A 24,201-nucleotide genomic window follows, 5' to 3' on the forward strand; every position below is an offset into this window, starting at 1 on the left:
TCCTTCCTTCCTTCCTTCCTTCCTTTTGTGTGAAGAATTTATATTGTAAATTATATGGACAGAGAAATTGTAAGAACCATATCTGCATGAATGAGCTTCGAGAAATGCTGTACTATTGTAAAGGTGAACAGAAATGCCATTTGAAAAAGCTGACCCCTATCATTCTATGAGCCACAAAACATTCAAAGAGCTGTTAGTAGGTCTTTCAGCAAATACCAGTATTTAATTATTGTTTTTCTTTTGTCCTTTGCAGGTCATGAACTCAAATGTTTCAGAATACAACGGGATAGTAAGAGGAGTTACCATATGTGTAATGGGAAATTGTAAATGAGAAAATGTAGGTTATGACATTGCCATAGAAAATGTGAAACTACCTTTCTGTTTCTTTGCTATTTCTGTTTGTTTGTTATTTCCTCCAAGAAACGCTGTGAAAAAATTGTCATTCAGTAATCATTGCTAAGAATAAAAAGACATTCCTAGCTTTAAACCAAGTGTAATTCTCCATTTTGCTCTATGAAGTCATGGACACGTGCAAGAATAAAATGGCTTGCCTTTGGCTACACTCAGTTCTAAGGTTTAGTTACCTATAGAGGTATGGTAAGTGCATCTCTCTATGGTTGCTCCTATACCACTGTGTAACAAGAGTGCAATCAGACACTATTGTTGTTGTTGTTGTTTACAAAATATATAGCCCACCTTTCTGCCCAGTCAGAGGCCACTAAGGCAGCTAACAATAAAAAACAGAGCATTAAAACAATTAAAATGAAAACTAAAATGTGTGTAAAAATGCAGTAACAGCACTTAAAACACAGGGAAAGAAGGAGGGGTCACTGAGGGAACACTAGACAAGACCAGGGGTCATTTCGTAGAAAAAGAGCTAGGGGGACTCATTAGCATAACTCATTAGCATATGCCACACCCCCTGACATCACCGGAAGTGTGTCCTCCCCACAGCCGGCGGCGACCTCCAGCGGGCACCAGCAGGGAGCTCCAGGCCCCACCCTCCCGCACCTCACCCGGGGGGATGGCGTCCCCCCGCGTCCCCCCCCCAAATGACCCCTGGACAAGACAAAACAGAAGTCTTCTGCTGGCAGTAGACAGATGAGTAGTCCAGAGGAGTGGGGGGAGGGGCTCCGAACTGGGGGATCCCCCACCCCCAACTGGAGTCTGGCAACCACAGCCAAGCCATATAGGGCTTTAAAGCTCAATACCAGCACCTTGAATTGGCCCTGGAAACAAACAGGGAGCCAGTGTAGATAGGCCAAGACTGGAGTGATACGGTCCCTGCAACCTACTCCAGTCAACTCCCGGCTGCAGCATTCTGTACCAACCAAGGTTTTCAAGGACAGCTATTTCTGTTTGATCGGATGTAGAGAACCTTGTAATGAGACTACCAGCACAGTATATGTGGAACAAACACTCATTATATGAAGCGGTATGGAAGCAGCGACAGAAGAGGTGGCAACCACGCCACTCCAGGTAATGTGCTTCCTTTGAGTTCACTATTTCATCACATTCATAGGTATTGTTAAAGTGTTTTTGTTGTTGCTATGTCTCAGCTATTGGATAATCTCCAAATGTAGGGTTGCCCGGTTTCCCCAGACACTGGTGGGAGGTGGGGGAGGTGGAGTTGCTAGACCCAAGTGGGGAAACTTGTGGAGATTTGGTAATGGAGCCTGGATAGGGCAGGGACTTCAGTGGGGTACAATGCCATACAGTCCACCCTCCAAAGCATCCATTTTCTCTGGAGGAACTGATCTCTGTAGTCTGGAGATGAGCTGTAATTCTGGGGAACCACCAGGTCCCACCTGGAGGCTGGCATCCGTATCTAAATAGCAGTTGTTGCCTAGGTTTTCACAAAATTTTAAATTGGTTGGCCTTCTTTCCATTCCCACTCCCTCACTGTTTGTTTTTGTTTTGTTTTTAGGATATATGCTTGGTGTCTGTCTCTTAGGCTATGATTATTTGATTTTTTACATCTGGCCAATGTTGTTCTGTGTTTGTGTATTGATTTTATTAGACAATTACATCTTCTAATTCTGCTGTGAACTGCTTCAGGTATTATTATTATTATTATTATTAGAAGAAGAAGAGATTGGATTTATACCCCGCCCTTCACTTGGAGTCTCAGAGCGGCTTACAAACTCCTTTCCCCTCCCCACCCCACCCCACCCCACAACAGACACCCTGTGAGGTGGGTGAGGATGAGAGAACTCTGACACAAACTGCTCTTTCAGGAACAGCTGTGCCAGAGCTTGTGACTGACCCAAGGTCACATCAGCAGGTGCAAGTGGAGGAGTGGGGAATCAAACCCGGTTCTCCCAGATTAGAGTCTGCAAACGTAACCACTACACCAAACTGGCTCTTAATGAAGAGGTTGCATATAAGTACAGTAAAGAAATTTTTTAAAAACCCAAAACTTCCAGCAACATGCTAAATTTGACACCGGTCCACAAATGACTGGATATGTGCTTGGTTTCATCTCCTCCCACAGACATCCGTTGACAATGCTTGGCCTCCCTTTAGATTCCATTAAGCCCCAATGGCAAGCATACATGTGCTTTTGAGTCCCAGGATAAACTAGTGCTCAGCTTCCTCCCCTACTACAAATAGGTCATGTTGATAGGATAAAATAACCAATATTATTTCCCCTCTTGTTTTCTGGTGGCAAGTTTTCTCTCCGGTAGACCCAATGATTTTTATCTTTAATGTTTCTTTTCTTTAACAACACTTTCCTTCTGAGCTGCTTGCCTCAGGCCCAATTGCTAGTCCTGCATCTGGGGGAACAGTCTTTTTTCAGATCCTCTTGGTTGCCACCTTGGCCAGTTCACTAAGGCTGTCGACTTCCAGGGGGTGGCTGGAGATCTCCTGGGATCACAACCAATCTCCAGGTGACAGAGATCAGTTCCGCTTGCAAAAAAAAAAAAGAGGCTGCTTTGGAAAGGAGATCCTATGGCATTACACCCTGTTGAAGTCCCTCCCCTCCCCAGACTCCACCCCAAAATTTCCACACCCAATACTAGCAACCCTATACTTGACCCTTCCTTCTGAGTTAGGCCCTGATGTAGCTACTCCCCTCATTGTCCCTGGCCAGGGATGCCCCTGCCCTTATCTCTGGAAGGGTCCGGGGACCTGAAGATGGAAAGCAGTGCTAGGAGCAAATAAGCATCTTTGCTATCATTTGACTACTGGACCCAGGAACTGCACTTGTGGGGATTTATGGGGCAATCTTAAGAACACTGTCCTGGGTGTAAAGCCCTACTGAGGAGACTTGAATCAGCTTCTTAAAGAGACCTGCTTGGAATTGTACTCTAACACTATTAAGAGAGAGACAAGGGTATTTTGCCTGTTTCTGGTTGGTATACCTAGGTGGTGGTGGTGGGTGTTTAGGATCATCCAGAGACGTCCCTCACCCCGAGGTATTTCACACTGTACACACTGTCTGCCTGATGTCAGAGGGAGTAGCAGTGTTAGTCTGTTTGCAGCAACAATTAACAGAAGCCGAGTGGCACCTTAGAGAAAACTCATTTCCACAGAAGAACTAGATTTGAGTCCACTAGCACCTTAGTGACCAACAAGATTTTGGGGGTACAAACTTTTGCGAGTCAAATCTCCCTGACTCTCAAAAATTTATGCCCACAAAATTTTGGTCTCTAAAGTGCTATTGTACTTGAATCTAGCTCATCTACTGCAGGTAGGGTTGCCAGCCTCCAGGTGGGGCCTGGGGATCTCCCGCTTTTACCACTGATCCCCAGCCGAAAGAGATCAGCTCCCCTGGAGAAAATGGCTGCTTTGAAGGGTGGACTCTGTGGCATTGTACTATGCTGAGGCCCCACCCCTCCCCCAAACCACACCCTCTCCTGGCTCCACCCCCAAAGTCTCCAGGTATTTTCCAACCCAGACTTGGCAACCCTAACTGCAGGCCAACATGTTTATCTTCCTGAAACGTATTTCAGCAGAAACTTTTTTTGGGTCAGATTTCACTTAATCAGATCCATGTGTACTATATCTGATGAAATGAGCCCTGATTCCCAAAAACCTATGCTGGAATAAATTCTCTTAGGCTTCAAAGTTCCACATTATACACATGTCATAAATATAAATATTCCTTGTCTATTTACCAGATGGCTTTCTCCTCAAGGTTCCTTCTGTCTAATCAGTGCCCTCTGACTCAGCTTAGGCAAGGACATTTCCAGTGGCAGGACCACTGCTTTCGATGTTTGCCTGAAGAAGTACAGAGGGCACTGTCACTTGCTGTTTTTTGCACGGCATGCAAATGCTATTTTTCTTCAGAGGACCTTTTAGTGGGGCTAATGGACCAGTGAGCTGAGAAAGCTTAGGCTGTTTTAACTGGTATTGTTTCACTGCAACATGGCATTACTGAGTCAGATCATGGATTCAACAAGGCCATGCCTTTCTACTCTGATCAGCAGGCATTCTCCAAGGTCTTTCACATCACCTACTACCTGATCCTTTTAACTGGAGATGCCAGGGTTTAAACCTGGGACCTTCTGTAGGCCAAGCAGATGCTCTACCATTGAGCCACAGCCCCTCGTCTAAGCTGCCTTTAGTCCTTGGAGAACATATGGGTATAAATGTTTCAATAAATAACTAATTTAATGAATGAATGTGGCATAAATTTATTAACATATTTATACCCTGCCTTTTCTTGTGGTTAAAGGTTCGGATTAGTCATACAAGTTGTACAACTGGCACACGCACAGTACAAAACAATCTACAAAAACAAGAGTGAAGAGCAGACAATCGAAACCACTGATAAAATGCCACCAACAATGAGTAAAACATTAACTCAGCCCTATTCCAAACAAAGCATTTGTCCTTCACTACACATGGCAGAAGAGAAATAGAGAGGCTGTTTTTTGAAAGAGAAGCCCTGCGTTTGTGAAGGAGAATTTAGAATGCACTGAAAAAAATGGATATGGGGGGAAATTAAAAAGTTAAATGAGGTAAATTCATTCTGAAGAGAGACTCAATGTGCTCTGGATAGGGAAGTTAGCTGTCAGGACAGATTGCAGGATCCTTCCACAGTGGAAAGAACAACTGGACTATGAAATGGCTCTGTTAATAAAGCAGCTTTAAGAGGCTAGAGTGTGCATAATGTACATTTTAAATTATCCAGATAGATAAAACCCAGATTACCTCTATTGGAAGTAATAAGACCAGGGGGTACAATGTACCAGCAAGTGATTTGTGACCCAATTCAGCATAACTATCAAACAACAAGCAAAGAAACAATACACAAATTGTAATTGAGAAACAGAAACGGTAGCATCTGAGGCAGCTGAGAATCTTCAAAGCCACAAAGAAGCAAAATTACAAGTAGGATAAAGAAGTGCCCAAATAGTTGCCTTTACCTCAGAATTTTTACAAGTGTAAAGCTGCACAAGTACAGACACAGGCTGTTGGCTTCTGATGCACATGGCCAGCTCTTGCTGACTCCTGACTTCAGCAGGTGGAATAAGGGGAACCTTTCTGTATATTAACACACATTAATCATTTCAGAGCCTCTTTAAGACATTTGGAAGGTAGCCATGTTGAACAGCTGGATTTAAGTCCAATATTACCTCAGAGACCAACAAGATTTTTTGAGGTATGGGCTTTTGAGAGTCAAAGTATCTGATGGAGCTTCAATCCTCAAAAGCTCATACCCCCCCCCCCCCAAAATCTTTTTGGTCTCTAAGGTGCTAGTGGACTCAAATCCAGCTGCTCTTTAAGACAAGAAGAGAGTGCAAGTAGCTATAGTGACATGAAGATGGGCTACAGTGGCATCAAGTTCTCATGAGTGACATCTTTTCAAAATCTAGCCTGTCTGTCACAGAACTGTGCAAAAGCAGATGGTTTCTACCCATCAATGTATTTTGAGATATATTCCCCTCCTCAGAAGATCAGTATGATGCATACTTAAAGCTCTGTTTTCCTTTTGGATATTCAAATAACATAAAATACATGAGCATGAAGTTTTCACGGAGCCAATGTGGTATAGTATTGTGTGTGTGTGTGTGTGTGTGTGTGTGTGTGTGTGTGTGTGTGTGTGTGTGGCTAGTTCATAAGTCTCTTGTGTTGGGGTCTGTTATCTTGTGCCAGAGGAAGATGCTACCATTAGTGGAACAAATCCAAATGATCCAAGCCAAGATCACATTGAATCTTTTTGAAGAATTAGGGGTGTGTGTGTGTAGATGGTGCTGTCAAGTAACAGCTGACTTATGGTAACCCCATATGGGTTTCAAGGCAAGAGACTAACAGGTGGTGTGCTATTGTCTTCCTCTGTATAGCAACCTGGGGCTTCCTTAGTGGTCTCCCATCCAAATACTAACCAAGGTCAACCCTTCTTGGCTTCCAAGATCTGGGCCATCCCAATTAGGAGTATCCAACATCCATATTAGAAGTATCTAATATCCATATTCTCTTTCACCATGTTTTGTGATATTTGCAATTAAATGGCTATGACAACATGTAGACTTCTTGGGATGAGTGCTCTGTGGGGGAAGTTCTTCCTTTTTGACTAGATTGTATTGATTGTTGCAATTATTCCCTTCTAATTAAATAACACAGTGAAATGAATGCAGGAAAACTGACCCTTCTCTCAAGAAAATCTGGAGTCTTTAGCTACTATGTAAATTAGGAGTATACAATACCCTTGCTTTCATAGTAACTAAAGAGTCCAGATTCATGCGGGAAGGGACAGATTTCCTATATTCATTTCAGTGTGTTATTTAACTAGAAGGGAAGAACTGAAGTAATCAATGCAATCTAGTCAAAAAAGGAAGCCCCCCCCCACCAGAGGACTCAGTCTCACATCAAGAAATCTATTTTGTCACCACTATTTAATTGCAAATGTCACAAAACATGATATAAGGGAATTATGAATTAAGAGCCTTATGGTGAACAAAAAGATGACTCCTTGTTATTAGGAATATGAAAGGAGATAGTAAATCAGGTTGTTAATGTCACTGTGATTCTTTGTTAAGCTAACTTTGTATTCCTCACATACAAATGACCCGGAAGAAAGGTGTAATTTTCAGATATGGAAGAGCAAAGAAATCACTTCTCGAAATGAACATGCTCATTTCCTCAGCCAGGCAGAGTTAACAGATGGAGAGAAAGGTTGTCCCTGATTGTCATAATGCACAGCACATTGAACTCCATATGGAAAAAAATTAGTTGAAATTACAAATATGTAAAGGATTAAAAAAAAAAAAACAGCAACAAAAGACTAAAGCCGATTCATGTAACAAGCAATTTTCAAGCCCACAAAAATGGGGAGATCGGGTTATGGTTTCAAATGGCTGCTTTGATAGGCAGAAAAAGAGCAGAAAAGTCATGGCTTAATGGGTTACATTCAGCTAGGTGAATTTAGAAGTTGTCAAGTCCTGGTTGGAGAATTTCAGAAGTGTTCCTAAGCTTGCAGGGTGGGAGAGCAAAATGGCTGTGGACAGGAACCCTCCCTCCCCAAACATGTCTTCTCCCCATCATGCCTCCCTGATGGAGGATGGACTTGCTGGGCCTGCTGGCAGCCACTGGACAACTTGCCTGGTTCCTGTAGCCTCCCTCTACCCAGCAGCTGCTCCTGCTTGGCTGGGCCAGTCTCCTTCCCCCTTTAGGCTGGCTGGACCCAGGCATGAGGGAATCAGGAAAGGTTGCCCCTAAGGCCATCAGCCCAGCAGGACCTCTTCTGGTGGCCATAATGGCCAGTCTGCTTCTGCAAGCTTGCCACTTCTGTGGGTTGTTCTTTGGAAATTTAAAAATCTAATATAATAAGAATAATTAAATCACAACAGATTTATGGTGAACCATCCTGAGGTTTTCAAGGCAAGAGATGAGCAGTGGTTTGTGGTTGCTTGGCTCTGCAACTCTGGTCTGGCTCAATAAACTTGTTTGTTAGATAGAATACTAACCTAGAAGGTTTTTCTTTGAGACACTAGCTATCTCAGGAAGGGTGTTTTTCATGTGATGAGACGTTCAAATATATGAGACCCCTACTTGCATTCTGAAAGGGTATGGTCCCAGCAGACTGTGCTATATACTCCAAGTGTCCCAGCTTAACCAGGGATGGTATGGGTTTTCTGGTACTTGTGAGAGTGGCCTTGGTAGTTGCATCTCATTGGTGGTACACCCTTTTGCAAATAGATGCTCAGAAACACTAAGGCACTATTTGTCATAGCCAGCCATTGCATCCGTTGGTATAGTTTGGTAGATAATGGCCCCGGTCACACGGGCAGGAAACTGCGGGGGAGAAGCGTGGCTGTTTGCCCTGGGGCAAACTACTGCGTGGTTATGCGATCAGACCTCCCGTGGAGGTCCTGTGGAGGTACCGTGGAGGTTCCATGGCAAGGGAGAGGTGCCAATCACAGGAGAAGCCGGCGTGCAATGAAGAAGCGCGCGCCGCGGCAAACTGTTGTTTTTTTGTGTGTACACGACAAATGCGCATGCTCCGTTGGGTGCGTGTGCGCATCCACAGAGACTTGGACGAAAAAAAACACACCTTATTTGCAAGGGGACATGGGCAGGCGCTGGATGCCACCGGAAACGCGATCAGACGCCCGCCCTTGCCCCGCAGTTTCCGGAAACTAGTACCTCCAAGGTACTAGTTTTTTGCCACGCAGTTTCGGCTGGAATCCTCGGTTGAGCCACGGAAGTGCTACGCTTCCCAGATGTGCTGGTGAGATCGCGCCCGGAAACTCCGCCTGTTTTCCGTCTCACTTGTGTGGCTTCTGTTCCGTGTGACCGCAGCCAATATAGCATATCCTAATACTTCTTTAAAAGAACAAATACTCTCTGTACCTTTAAATTAGTCCAAGGCGGGCTCTGGCAGAACAAATGGATAGAATAGAACTTTCACCATTGTGCAGTATGGGAGGCAGCTGGCTTGTACATTGATTCTTAGTACAAGAGTAGGAGTGTTAAACCAGTGTCCCTATTTTCATCGTGACATACTGGAGGACATGCTGTAACCTCTTGGGTTGGTTCCCCCCCTCCTCCCTGAACAGCCAGACTGGTCCTAAGCAGAAGCCGTGTTACGCTCTTTCATGGCTGCTTTTAGTACAGCGACATTAAGGCCTGGCATGAAGGTGACCTTTGATGTTTCTTGTTATCATTGTATGAAAAATAGCACATTATGCTGGAGCTCATTCTCATATCTAGCAGTGGAACCATTCTGGAATAATAGATGATGCATTGAGAAGTTCTGCAAATGGAGGTGAATTCTGAGAAATAAGAAGAAAATTGAGGGGGCCCTAATCCTTGACACCAAGAACACATTCAAGGGTGTTAATATATAAATGAGTGTTTTCTTCTTCATCGGGCTCCTTCTTGGTCTATCTAACAAAAAAGGAGCATTTTAAAGACAGCATTTTTACAGTTGGCACACAAATCTCTCATTTTCCCCCCTCTTCCATTTTTTCTCATTTCCTCATTGCTTCTCAAATATATTAATCTCTTATAAAAATGAGCTCCTTTTCCGCAGGAGATTTGCCTTTTAAAATGCATTCTGCTTGGAAATTATTGTTAGTTTTTAATGCGAGTCAGTTATTTTATTAATGACTGGATTTTGGGAGAAGATACAGAAACCTTAAACATTGCTCTTCGTATCATTCTTTCTCTCAACAAGCACGGGGAAAAATACTTTCTAGATTATTACCCCATTAGAAAAGAGAAATGGGGAAAAATTCATAGATTTATAAAATTTAATTAAAATTTTCATAGAAGCAGCATCATTAAAATTATGTCAGCCTAGTGCAAAAAACCCTTCCTTAATTATGAAGGGAGAAAAGAGAGTAACAAAATGCATCAAGATGCTCCGATCAATTTCGCTCATAAAGCTGTCAGCAGCCCATGACACATATAAATCCAATAAATATGGCTTTGGTGGCTTTAGCAAGGCTACAATTAAGCTTAATAATTCAAACACTAAGGAAGAGATATGACTGCAGCAGAGGAGTGTCATTAAGGTTGCACTCAGTTCACACTGCACTGTCATTGTGTGGATGGCTTTTAATTTGCAACCTTTTCGGGGCTTGCACAAAGCCAGGAATGAGTTAACGCTTCTTGCAAAAGCAGATTTGGACTAACTATGCCAAACCTTTATTTTGTTGGGTCTGGTGGTAAAGCAGTTTTGCATGCAGAAGGGCCTGGATTTACAGAGCAATCCTAAGCAGGTCTACTCAGAAGTAAGCCCACTTTTATTTCCTAATTCCCAGGAAAGTGTTTCTAGGATTGCAAGTTGCAATCCCTGCCTGATCCAGGTAAAAGAATCAGGTTAGTGGTGATGTGAAAGACCTCTGCCTGAGACCCCAGAAAACCACTGCTGGTCAGAGCACACAGTGTTGTCCTTGGTAGGTCAAAGGCACAAAAAAGATGTTGGGTGGGGAGAGTTCCCAAGAGCTAATGGACAGGTACCAGCTCCTTGTTATATAACAAAGTAACAGATGTCATAAGTGAAAATTAAAGTTCCACACCAATAGATAAAACAGAGTATAGTCAACATCACAGTCGCATGCTCCTGACCTGCATGCAGTGCTGTGTCAGACTGGATACAGATACCTACCTAGTGGAACATCTAATATGTATTGTGGGGATTTTGCTCAAGATTCCTTCTAGGATTCATGAGGTAGAATGGTGACAACCAGTTTCTCTGTTCCAAATAGCTCTCAGAGCAACCTGAAATATATTTGGGATGGTCCATCCTAACTTAACCTTGTAAGAGGCCTTTGTAAAACATGCTATTATTTAATTAATTCATTCATAGAAGAAGAAGAGAGAAGAAGAAGAGATTGGATTTATACCCCGACTTTCACTCAGAGTCTCAGGCCCTGGTCACACACAGAATTTGCCACGGGATACTCACGAATGCCGGGGGGATTTTAAGGGTGCGATCAAACAGACACATCAGGCAAGCGTCACGCACCCGTCGCCATACCGTCTCGTCCAGCCAAAGATCTGGAGTTAAAAAGTACCCGTGAAAGTCCAGTATCAAGCATTTGCGACAGGCCGCAGACGGACTTCCTCCATCTGATTGCTCCAGCGTGCTCCTTTTGCCTCGTTGAAGCGCGCCAGGAGCATGCGCCACAAAAAAAACCCCCGGTTCATCGCTGTCATGTCTGATCGTGTAGTGGCGGGTCAACTTGCGACGGCACAAATAGCCATGCCTCCCCCATGCGTTATCTGGCCCGTGTGACCAGGGCCTCAGAGTGGTTTACAATCTCCTTCCCTTCCTCTCCCCACAACAGACACCTTGTGAGGTAGGCGAGGCTGAGAGAACTCTGAGAGAACTGCTCTTAAGAGAACAACTCTGAAAGAACTGTGACTGACCCAAGGTCACACCAGCAGATGCATGTGGAGGAGTGGGGAATCACACCCGATTCTCCAGATTAGAGTCCACCGCTCTTACCACTACACCAAACTGGCCCTCCACCGTAGGCCACCTTTCAACTAAAAAGTTCCCAAAGCTGTTCACACTGCAATGAAATACAATTAAAGACAGTAAAATACAATAGGTTTGGATGAATAAGGAGGGTGGGATGTCAGAAGGAGGTACGTGGTACCAGACCCAGAGAACTGAACCAAGGGCTGTACCAAGAAGATATAGCACCACCCTGACCATTGGCTGAGCTCTTCTGAATCTTCCAGTGCTTTTTGAGGTTGAAGTGACCCAGGGTACAATTTTTCCCCCTAATTTGCTTACTGTATAAGTTTGTAGTTGTTGTTGTTTTGGTGTTTTTTTTATTCTGTACAGTTGCTATGGCTTTCTTGCTAATGCAATAAATATTATTATTATTATTATTATTATATAAGTTTGTAGAATGGCACTGTGATATTTTCAATCCCTTCTTTAGCTACCTGTTCCCTTTCCAAGCTCTGTGCTCTCTGCATTCTGCAATCCTTTTGAAGCAGCACCTGAACATATTGTTCTCAATGAGTTAGTGGACCTTCTTATCAAAAATATCTCACCTTAATATCTTGTCAAACCTGCAGACATATAACAAACTGTAGTCAGCTTGTGTCAGCTAGTTTAGAAGGACAGACCAAAGTATTTTAGTCAAAGACAATACTTCATACTTAAAGAGTTCTTCAACTCCGTCTGTTCCTAAATGGTGTACAAAATATATTTTTTTAAAAACCAGCCATCTGACACTGCAGTCAACAGCTTTGTTGAGTCCAAGTATTGGATGCAAGCCAGTTTGCCACATACTCAGGAGCAGATTGGGTTGAGCATTTGAAATCCAGCACACGGAAATCCTATTGAAAACTAAATTTCGATAAACAGTGCTGAGGATAAGAAATAATTCAGGATGGTGAAAACCAAACTGGATTGTGGAAAGTTCCTAATTTGGTATATACTTGTTGGATCTGAACTGGCAGTGACCACTAATGAAAAAAAAATATCTCGGGGCTAAAGTGAGGAGCTTGAAGATCTCAATGCATGGCAGTGGTGACAAAGGGAAAGTAGGGATTATTAGGAAAGGGACTGAAAATAAAACACCAATATTATAATGCCCTTATATAGATATATGGAGTGGTCCCCTTTGAAATAGTCCACACAGTTCTGGTCAATGTATCTCAAAAATAAAAATAAAAAACAGAGCTGGGAAAACTGATGGTTAAGGGATTGGCTCAAAAACTAAAGAACAAACGCTGAAAAGGATGGGGCTGTTCATTTGAGAGAACAGATGACTATGAAAGACATGACAGAGGTTTGTAAAATAATACATATTAAACATAAGATACTAAATATAAAACAATAAAAGTAAAATAGAAAGGTTTATAAAATAATAACTGGGTGGAGAAACTGGGTAGGGAGAATTTTTTTCCTCCCATCCCATGCATTTAGAATTTGAAGGTACTCAGTAAAACTGGATTTGAGTCCAGTTAATAGGCATACCCCAGGTTGGAACTGGTCCAGTTAATAGGCAACTCTAGGATGGAACTGGGGATCCCCTGGATTTACAGCTCATATCTAAAATACAGAGAAAAATCTTCCTAGAGGAAATGGATGCTTTGGAGGGTGGACTCTAGGGCATTGTACCCAGGGCTATTTTTGGGCAGGAACGCACAGGAACGGAGTCCCGGCTGGCTCCCGAGTTGGCCACGCCCAGCAGGAACTCATTAGCATAACAGGCCACATCCAACAGCAGAAACTCATTAGGATTGGCTACATTAGGGGTGTGTGGCCTAACAGGCAAAGGAGTCCCTGCTACAAAAAAAGCTCTGGGTTTTGACAACAAACAAGGTAAACAAAATAAGAAGGGAAAGGTGAGTGTGGCTGGATGACCACACTTCTGGTAACATGGGGGTGCGTCCTAATGTGCTATTGAGCTGTGCTGTCAGGGGTGTGGCCTAATAGGCTAATGAGTTTCTGCGGTTGGGTGTGGCCTATTATGCTAATTAGTTCCTGCTGCACTTTTTCTACAAAAAGAGCCCTGATTGTTCCCCCACTGAGGTCTCTGTCCTCCCCAGGCTCCATCCCCACATCTATAGGAGTTTCCCAACCTGGATCTGGCAACCCTACCCCCCCCCCCTTCTTCCCTTGCTGGTGGCCAGGGGGGACCTGGTAATTCCAGGTAGCACCTTAGAGACAAACAGTCAAGAAAATGGGTTTCTTGTTCAGGTCTTAGTTATTTTTCAAACATTGGTTCAGGCCTCATTCTAACGGCTAACTGTAAAGTCCAAGAAGAAAAAATAATTGTGTTTGAACTTTGCTGGGAAGATTCAGCAAGCTGACTTCATGGTACAAGATAAGAATCCAGGTGCAGGGAGGGAAATGGCTATCTCTGACTCCTTGTTCCAAGGCCAGCACATTGGTGCCTCAGCAACCAATCAACCATGTTTCATTCAATTAAGTGTCATGATTCACACCTTCTAGGGCTGGGAGGACAAAGCTGCAGATTGTCCTATCAGTTCAGCTTAGGCCAACTCCCTTGAGCTCATTTGCCTAGTAACTGGGTCACCCCATCAACTGACATCAATAACTGGATATCTGATTGGTCCAAGGGCCCCAGACCACGTTGGATCTCTAGTCATAAAAAACTTTGCTTTTGTAACCCAAAATGTAGCTCTTCTGGATAGCACTCCTGAGTCGCTTTCTTTCGTAAACTAGCATGCCTTGGTTCCTGGTTGCGACAACAGAACCATCTTGAATGCTTGCTCTGGACAGAGAGGACTTTTGATTGCTGAATGTCTTCAGCTGAGATTGGTAACATCTGTACTTTTGAACCAATGTTTTACTGTGTAACTAGTCTTTTGAATTTAGATTTGTTATTTTAATTCCTCACTTTTGAAATATCCTTGCGCACTTTTAATAAATCATTTTTAATCACAATTGGGGTGTTTTGTTCTTCAGGTGGCTTCAATCCTAATTCCAGTATCTAAACCAAGTGCTCATCTACCAGATTAATTGCTTTTGGAAGCTCATTCTGCAAGTGGCCTACCTTGTAGGGATGACTTTCTTGTTTAGTCCCAGAAAGGTTAGAAGCTTGCCCCTTGGCTTCTGGCGACTGGGATAGTCAAAAGTGCCAGCTACTAAGACTGTTTGTGTGAGGACTCACACGCCCAGGGTTTTGTAATTTTGTGTTCTGCAGGCCCATCCCGGCAATCCCTTGAACTAGGGGTTGTCAGTATAACCTTTTGAGAGATAAAGTTCCTCATCAAAGGCTCCTAAGTAAGCTCAAAAATCATGGGATAAAAGGACAAGTCCTTTTATGGATCAAAAACTGGCTAATTAATAGAAAACAGAGAGTGAGTATAAATGGGCAGTTCTCTCAGTGGAGGGGGGTAAGCAGTGGGGTACCGCAGGGATCAGTACTTGGTCCACTGCTTTTTAACTTGTTCATTAATGATTTGGAGTTGGGAGTAAGGAGTGAAGTGGCTAAATTTGCGGATGATACGAAGTTGTTCCGGGTGGTGAAAACCAGTGAGGATTGTGAGGCACTCCAAAGGGATCTGTCAAAGATGGGCGAGTGGGCGTCAACATGGCAAATGGGGTTCAATGTGGCCAAGTGCAAGGTGATGCACATTGGAGCCAAAAATCCTAAATATAAATACACGTTGATGGGGTCTGAACTGGCAGAGACTGATCAAGAGAGAGATCTTGGAGTTGTAGTAGAAAACTCACTGAAAATGTCGAGACAGTGTGTGACTGCAATAAAGAAGGCCAATGCTATGCTGGGGATTATTAGGAAGGGTATTGTAAACAGATCAGCCAATATCATAATGCCCCTATATAAATCAATGGTGAGACCTCATCTGGAATACTGTGTGCAATTCTGGTCACCACACCTTAAAAAGGATATTATAGCTTTGGAAAAAGTGCAGAAAAGGGCAATTCGAATGATAAAAGGGTTGGAACACTTTCCCTATGAGGAAAGGTTAAGGCGCTTAGGGCTCTTTAGCTTGGAGAAACGACGACTGAGGGGTGACATGATTGAGGTTTATAAGATTATGCATGGGAAAGAGCAGGTAGAGAAAGAGGTACTTTTCTCCCTTTCTCACAATACAAGAACTCGTGGGCACTCCATGAAATTGCTGAGCGGTCGGGTTAGAGCAGATAAAAGGAAGTACTTCTTCACCCAAAGAGTGATTAACACTTGGAATTCACCGCCACAGGAAGTGGTGGCGGCTACAAGCATGGACGGCTTCAAAAGGGAATTAGATAAGCATATGGAGCAGAGGTCCATCAGTGGCTATTAGCCACAAAGTATAGATAGGGACTCTGAGGCAAGTGATGCTCTGTCATCTTGGTGCTTGGGGGGGTCAACAGTGGGATGGCTTCTAATGTCCTGGCCCCACTGGTGGACCTCCTGATGGCACTGGTATTTCTGGCCACTGTGTGATACAGAGTGTTGGACTGGATGGGCCTTTGGCCTGATCCAACATTGGCATCTCTTATGTTCTTATGTTCTTATGAGAGTCAAATTTGGTCAGTCTAAGCTTTTGAAAATCAAAGCTCCCTTTGTCAGATCAGTAAAGTTGATAAGCTTTAGGCATGGCACACTGCCCAATTAACTGAGAAGAAAATTTTCCACTGGGCCACTGCCCTAGGGGGTAACCGGAAGCCTGGTGCACACAGACCCAAGCCCCAATATCTTCCATAAACGCTCAAGATTTTGGAAGAAAAAAACATTTTAAATTAATAATTTATCCTTTTTGTGTGTGTGTGTATCCTGGGTTATTTTTCTACCTCATGACTCTGTCTGTGGTGGAGAAAATATTCTCCAGGGTTATAAGAAGCAATTTCAGGTTGTCAAGAAGGGCTGTATCTCTCCAGAGGACTTAAAAATGGTTCAATAGATCAATGTTTTTTGCCCCAATGTGTTAAATAAGCTTAAGATTAAAAAAAAAAAAAAAAGGTACTCCAATGGCAAAATGTATAGATTTATAAACTTGTTATAGGATCACAGTATCTTGAATTGTTTTATTCAAAGAAAGCAAAACTGTAAGTGCTAACTGGCTGTACTTTGGGGGCATTGTTTACTACTGTACAGGTGACAACGTGCTAAGAGGACAAAGCTTTATAGCCACTTCTCCACCCATTCTACTACCGGGGTAGGAAACTCAGCCCAAGCTTGGACAGATAGTTAAGCAGCTGATCCTGGACTTGAATGCAATGCACAGCAAACAGAAATGGCACAGCCAGTGTGACAACACTTTGAGCTGAGAACAAGCTACTTGCTAAACATTCAATAAATGATAACAATCCACAGATTTTATCTCGCACCTTTCATCTAAGGCTCTTCAGATCCATGAGAAAAAGAGCTCTGGATAGGGCTCTGTTCTAAACAGAAGTTCTGCCCAGCTACGAAGCCTAACTGGTAGCCGTTTAATCAGCATATGCATTTCTATGTCTTCCATGGAGAAGAATGCTTTGATCTGAACCTTTGTTTTATGGATATGTTTGCACAGCTTTGTAATTAGTCAATAACTAATAAGTTGAGGAGAACACCCATACAAGATCTTTTTTACTTTGTGCCACAGGGCAGAAAGCAGCTGTACTAGGAAGGGTTTTTTTTAAAAAAAACACTAGTCCATTTTAGTAATTGCAATATAAATGCAGAGTATAAACAAACAAAATATAGACAAAGCCATTGTCGGCTGGCTCCTTTCAGAACAGAACAGTCCGATGAAATAAAATTGTTAACAGTTAGGGCAAAAACCCATCAGCATCCAGTATGTAATAACTATATACACTGTATAGGGAGTGAGTAAAACTGGGATAATATAAAAAAATACTGTACACTGCACGGTGAGAAGGGTTTCCCCCTCCTCTCGTGAGTTTCAGTTTAGAAGCAGAACTGCAGACAAAATGAAGCTTTGAGGTTCTGGATTTAAAAAAAGAAAGCATTGCATTAAAGTATGGATTGTCATAAGAAAAGATGCCAGAATACCATAAACCACAATGGTTCCAATTCAAGAGTTTTTATGTACAGCAATCAGAGCTGTGCACACAAAGGGTTGGATCCAAACTAAATGATGCCTCCTTTCCGCTAGACTCTCTTCATGTCATTCCTCATGATGGCTGCCAACCTCCAGGTGTGGTTTGGAGATTTCTTGGAATTCCAACTGATCTCCAAACTATAGGTATCACTTCCCCTGGAGAAAATGGCTGCTTTGGAGGGTGGACTATAGCACTATAGCCAGCTGAGGTCCCTCCCTCCCCTAAACCCTGGCTTCCCCAGGCTCTGCCCCCAAAGCTCCAGGAATCTCCCACCCCAGAGTTGGCAACTGTATTCCTCGGGGTTTCCTAAAGTCATAATGCTTGAAAATGCAGTCAGACAGGGCAAGTATCCTGGATTAAACATTTTCCCAAATTTAATGTGTTCCATATGAAAATTACACCTTAATGTTAAATTATAATTTATTTCAACAGAGTGAACTTTGGTGAACAAGCATTTAAGAGCACAGCCTACATTATTCCACAGTTGGCCACCACTGACAACTGAAACAACTGAAGAGCAGTTATTTTCCTCCCTGGAAGCGTAAAATAATTAAAAATAGTGTTTATGGTACCAACAAAGGGGAGATAATCTCTTTTTATATGTCCTGGCTAATGATACATATGGTGGTGAATATGAGGCCTTAATAGTTTCAACATTCCAAATTAGAAAAGCACCTGCTAACTGTACAAATGAGTTGTCGCTTGTACACCCTGCGTGCTGACTGAATGCATGATCCAAAGGGCAAATATTCCAAAGAGAAAATCAAATGCTGTAATTGTCTTCTAAATACATTTTAAAAGGCCTTTGTTGGTGTCCACCTAACTGCTCCATGCTGCAGGTAGCAACAGTTATCTAGAATTCTAAATTAATGAGTTAAATAAAGTGTTAGGGTGTTTTTTTTTAAAGATAACAAGATCACCCTAGGGATTGATCTAGGGTTTGTGTGTGTGTTTGTTTTGCTTGTTTTATTACCTAGCAGATGGTGTGGCAAATGTGTGGCAGCTATCTTATATGCCAGTTTGTTTAAACAGATTGCCTTCATCATTTGACCACTGTTAGAAAGGCAATTGAAAACCACAGGCTTCAAGCATTTACATAATGAATATTTTAAAAATGCAAATATGGAACATTTCTCACCCTTCAAATGCACTGTCAAGGGTTACCTTCAGACAGGCATGTACATGGATGCCAGAATCAGTTGGCAACCCAAGATGAAATACTTTAAAGGTACATCGTGGATGGCCAAAGTCTGAGTTTGGTTGAATCTGCATTTGCATTTTTAAATCAGTTTTGTGCTGCTGTGATGTCTTTCTCTATGCTTTTTTGAACATTGTTTGGAGAAGATAGGGTTGCCAAGTCTACTTACCTTGGCGGCGGGGGAGCCTTGCCGGGCTCCGGGAGCTCTTTAGCGATGCGTGCGCGCACGCACCACCAGCACATCACAGGAAGTGACGCGCTACGTTGCTCACATTGGGGGCGTGGCCCCAATTGTCGGAGGGGTTGGGGGCGGAGTTCCCCCCGGGGCCTGATTCCGTGGCGGTGGAAATCGGGCCTCCAAAGCGGGAGTTTACCCACCACCTGCCCCCACTTGGCAGCCCTAGGAGAAGATTCTTTTAAAGCAGTGAGGAGGCGCAATGACAGTGGCGCTGCCACGAGAAAGTGATAAACATATGTGGATGTGCAAAAGTATGCTAGCTAGCACTGTTGAGGTGTGAAAACGAAACCAAATGCAGACAGCTTTTTGAAGACGGAGTCAGAAGGCTGGGACACCGGTGGGAAAGACAAATGCAGATTCGACCTTTGTTACTTGGTTTTATACCTTCTTATGCTTTAGCGAACTTTGACCTGGATAGCCCAGGCTAGCCCAGTCTCACCAGATCTTGGAAGCTAAGCCAAGTTGGCCCTGGTTAGGTATTTGTATGGGAGACCACCAAAGAATACCAGAATTGTGACATGGAGTCAGGCAAGGGCTAATCACCTCTGAACATCTCTTGCTTTCAAAACCCAGTGGGATCACCATAAGTCCGCTGTGATTGATGGCACTTTGGACTACCATGTTTTAAACAAACATAGGTCAAGAGGATAGAACAGTAACTAATGGAGGGGCTGGCTACTTAAACGACAAAGAAAGTTCTTGGTGGGCTGCTGTCCTGGAGGGCCAGGAACAAACAGAGTCAACAAAGAGCAAGCCAAGCTTATTTGGCTCCTGCCGCACTGCAAGCCAGCACTGCAGAGACAGCTCAGCTCACATCCAACACATTCGAGTAGACCAGCGGTCCCCAATGTGGTGCCCAGGGCCCGCTGACACCTTTCCTGGTGCTCTCCAAGTGTTTAAGGAAGTGGGTGGGGCCCAGTGGGGCTTTTTGTGCAGCAAGGCTTCTGTTTGTCTACTGGAGATTTAACTGGATTTGCAGATTTTTTACAAAGCACAAAGATCTTCACTGCATGACTGACAGCAAGTCACAGTGGCCATTTTGTGGCTGGCTGCGCCTCTTGCAGCAATTGTTTTGTGGTAGGGATGCCAGTCCCTAAGTGGGTGTGGGGGATCCCCCGATTTTGTAGGCTCCTGCTCCCAAGCCCCACCCCCCAACAGCAACCACTGGCAGCCACTCCTCTTCCTCCCCTCCTGTGAGATTTAAAGGGCCCTCCAGCTGACTGGCAGGAACACATAGCCTGCCAAACAGCTGGAGGGCCCTTTAAATCTTGCAGGAGGGGATGGAGCGGGTGGATGCTGGCTGCATGCCTGAACTCCAAGAGGCAAATTCGTTGCTTGGAGTCAAGATGCATGCACCCCACCCCCCGCTTCTTTCCAAAAGCATTTAAAGTACTTAAAAGGACCCATTGAATGCCTTTGACAAGAAGTGGGGGCGGCACCTGAACTCCAAGCAGTGAATTTGCCGCTTGGACTGCACTTGTGCAATTGCTGATCTCTAACGTGATGACATCACTTTTGTGTGATGTCATCGCACTGGGGACATCTTTGCCGCCCCCCCCCCAGAAATGCCCCCAAAGTCCCCTGCCAGGGACTAAGGAGGACCTGGCAACCCTGTTTTGTGGCTGCACCCGCCACACTGTGTCAGAATTGCAGAAGTACCTGCAGGCGCAAAAAGGTCGGGGACCCTTAGTGCAGTGTGATCCTGAGTTGATGTCTCTTGACAGTGCTGTTGTCCAAGGTCTCAGCTGCACTGCTGGCTTGCAGGGGTTGTTCAGACTGGCTTCCTCTTGGACTGTTTAAACTCCTCAGTCCATCCCAACAGAAAAAAGAGCTGTGCTGCCCCAGTCAGTGTTATCTGTAGTTTAGTAAAACTGTGCTGTATCTTTAAGACTTGTTGCTCCTGGGAATTGTACTTGGCAGTTAAGGGTCCCAGAAGCTTCCCTCTGACTGGCTCATTAAGAGCAATTTCCTGATTTTATGGATCTTTTCCGTTTCTTTTGTGCATTCAACCCTTACGGCAAGGAGAGGGGAAGCCCATCTCTTTCTCACCGCGGCTATTGAATTAACCTAGATCACAAGATGTAACCTCCCACCTAGCTACTGTGAGTACATGATCTTCTGAATGCGTGTGAAGTTGAATAAAGATGATTTAAGCTTTCTTCAGTGGTCGTGTGTTGCTCACGCCTAGAAAGCGCTGGCTAGTCACAGCTGGCGCTGGACGGGACAAGAGCCACTGCCCAATTCTGAAGTACAAGCAAAATAGTTCTCAGTTTTCACAGTTACATGTTTTAGAACCTCATTTTGAATCTGGACCGAAGCTTTCCTTGAAATTTCCTTTGGATAGAGAGCTTGGGTTGGTGATACCACCACAAATGGGTCCTGCTTTCAGCACGATGCTGGTGTTCCCAGCAGTAGTACAACAGTGATTTGTTTTATGGCTGTGTGTGTGTGTGAGCGTGTGTGTGTACTTGGAATCTGTACGTGTAACTGGCAGAGCTGACATGCCAATACGACCTGCAGCTGCTCAAATATTTGGAGGACAGGGCTGCAAACAAACATATTGTGCTAAGCTGTTAGGAAGAGTGCACAATTACTGTGTACTAAAGATGGCTAATTAGCAGGATGAGACTGTTATTAATGTTATCAGTGATTTATCCATTCACCTTATTTACAGTATTTTTGTATTGCAGTCAGCAAGTAGATTAAAGCATGAAGTAAAACCACAATCAAAACGTCAAATCCATGATAAATTGGCCAAGAGAATCCACTAATAAAAAGAATGCCCTCAACCAAATGCCGTTCTACGGAGAAAGGCCCTCTCTCCAGAAACACTGACAACCTGATCCTTTCTTCTGTGTGCAAACCAAATTGTCTACCACTAAGCCACCGTCCCTTCCGCACCAACTCTTAATATTTTAACTGTTTTTCTGTTCCCATGCACCCGATTTCCTCCCATAAAATGTATACTTGTTTCAACATTATCTGCTCATGTGTAAATAGTCAGTTATTCATTATACTGAGTAATGACATACGCTGAATCTAGAAATCAATTGCTATGAAATCTGTACAACTCAAGTGTACAATACAAATGAATCTACAAAACCAGTCAGAAACGACTAAACAAGGCCGCGATCATATGCACAATTAGCCCCGCCATAGGTGCGAATGCCAGGCAGATTTAAAGGGCGCAATCAGACAACAACATCTGGGAAGCGCCCCGCAGCCACCAGCAACTCCTTCTGCTCTGCTGCAGAAGCGGAGTAAAAAGACCCCGGGGAAATTCCGGTAGTAAACGGATTGCGACTGGCCATGGATGGACTTTCCTGTGTCTGATGGCTCCAGCGCGTTCTCATGGTTTCGGGATGGTCTGATCAGGCCATCCTGACTCCGTGTCATTGGTTCTTCCCCCTTCTCAGTATGCGCATCATCGCAAACTCCACAGGAAGTCCTCAGTGCAGAGATGTGATTCATCAATTCCTCATTTAAACGCATCGGAAACAAAGGGCAAAAACCCCCAACCCAACTCACCAGCGGTTGCGTCTGATCACACAGTGGCGGGCTATGCCCACAGCTTCCAAGGACTGTGTGATTGCGCAACTGCGGGTCAAATTCCTCTGGAGACAATAGCCTCACTCCCCCCCCCCATTTTTTTCAGGCACATGTGACCACAACCCAAGAGTATATTTGCTCATGCGTATCTAAGACTGAGCTTTTAAGCATATTTGGTAGTGGTGGATGTAGGGCAGTGCAGGATTCTCCTGGCTGGAGATTGGAAACCCAGAAGTGTTTGTGTGCTAAGAGAAGTCTGGTGACTGCCTAAACTACGCAGTCAGTTAGCCTTGAGAGAAAGGGGGAGAGGCAGATAGCGGACAGCTGCCTGGAAACACACACACACACACACACATTCCAAAAGGATGCTCGAATGTTTGTAACTCCCTTACGGCGGGAGAGGGAGGGAGAAGGGGGAAGAAAGGTGTATAAAATAAATGCTGAGAAGCCGAGAGGTTTCAGATCAGTTCCTGCAAGCTTGTATCCTGTCGTCTTTGCATTGCCTGCACCCCTGCACCCCCACACCCCAAGGAGCAGCACCACAGGTGGAAAGTGCCATTGTGTTTCAGCCAACCTAGGGCAACCCCTTGGGGTTTTCAAGGCAAGAGATGAGCAGATGTGGCTTGCCATTGCTTGCCTCTGCGTCGCAACATAAGAACATAAGAGACGCCAATGTTGGATCAGGCCAAAGGCCCATCCAGCCCAACACTCTGTATCACACAGTGGCCAGAAATACCAGTGCCCATCAGGAGGTCCACCAGTGGGGCCAGGACATTAGAAGCCCTCCCACTGTTGACCCCCCCAAGCACCAAGAAGACAGAGCATCACTTGCCCCAGAGCCCCTATCTATACCTTGTGGCTAACCCTGGGCTTTCTTGGTGGCCTCCCATCCAAATACTAACCAAGGCCAACTCTGCTTAGTTTCCAAGATCTGACTAGATCAGGCTTCCCTGGGCCAACCAGGTCAGGGCTAAGCATATTTATTTGGATGTAAATTAACTGAAAGTGATGAGAAGACTTCCAAATAAATGTGCTTGAGACTTGGATGTACAGTGACTATTCTAGTGTGAGACTGTATACATGCTTTGATCGCAGTTAAAAAATACCAATTTTAATTGTTATATGAATGGTAAATAAATGGTTATCCCCACAGGGTGGCACCTGGAACTCTCCCACTTTTAGAATTAATCTCCAGACAACCGAGATCAGTTCCCCTGGCGAAAATGGCAGCTTGGAAAGGTGGACTCTATGTCATTATACCCCGCTGAGGTCCCTGCCCTCCCCAAACCCTGTCCTTCCTAAACTCCACCCCCAAAATCTCCAGGGATTTCCCAATCCAGAGCTGGCAACTCTCCGAGGCAGTAATACTACATTACTTCCCAAAGTGTACACAGACACTAGTTGTGACTGCGGCACGTCTGATAAGCCGAGACTTCTGAGTTTAGACCACAGCTATAAAATATACTCCCCAAAGGATAGTAACGGATGGGGTTAAGAGGAAACTATTAATAAGCTCTGTGGGGAGCTTTTAACTGCTGCAGCCTAATGCCCTGCAATTGTCAAACCTGACAGGAGAAAAGATTCCGCTTTACCAGAAGCCTATAGTAATTCTCCTTTTGATGCACATCTCTTAGTAATGTTAACAGCAGTTATACATTTGCATCAAGCAAGCAGCATATCCTGAAGCCTTAGGGACTTTCAAAGGTTAGCAAGGCACTGAACAATGTAGAATTCACACTCAGATGATTCTCGGCTAAGCAGAATACAATC

At 44.1% G+C, this 24,201-nt stretch overlaps 1 protein-coding gene across 1 annotated transcript in view; it reads right to left on the reverse strand.

Annotated features, from left to right (window-relative positions):
• The window catches only part of CCSER1 (coiled-coil serine rich protein 1), a 934,040-nt gene that overhangs the window by 87,176 nt on the left and 822,663 nt on the right, over positions 1-24,201 (reverse strand). The window contains exon 10 of the mRNA XM_015418598.1: positions 20,058-20,070. Coding sequence (XP_015274084.1) covers positions 20,058-20,070 — 13 coding nt within the window. The remainder of the gene's footprint in view (positions 1-20,057; positions 20,071-24,201) is intronic.

Source organism: Gekko japonicus, unplaced genomic scaffold, assembly GCF_001447785.1.
Source record: "Gekko japonicus isolate JY-2015 unplaced genomic scaffold, Gekko_japonicus_V1.1 scaffold387, whole genome shotgun sequence".
Classification (NCBI taxonomy): Eukaryota; Metazoa; Chordata; class Lepidosauria; order Squamata; family Gekkonidae; genus Gekko; species Gekko japonicus.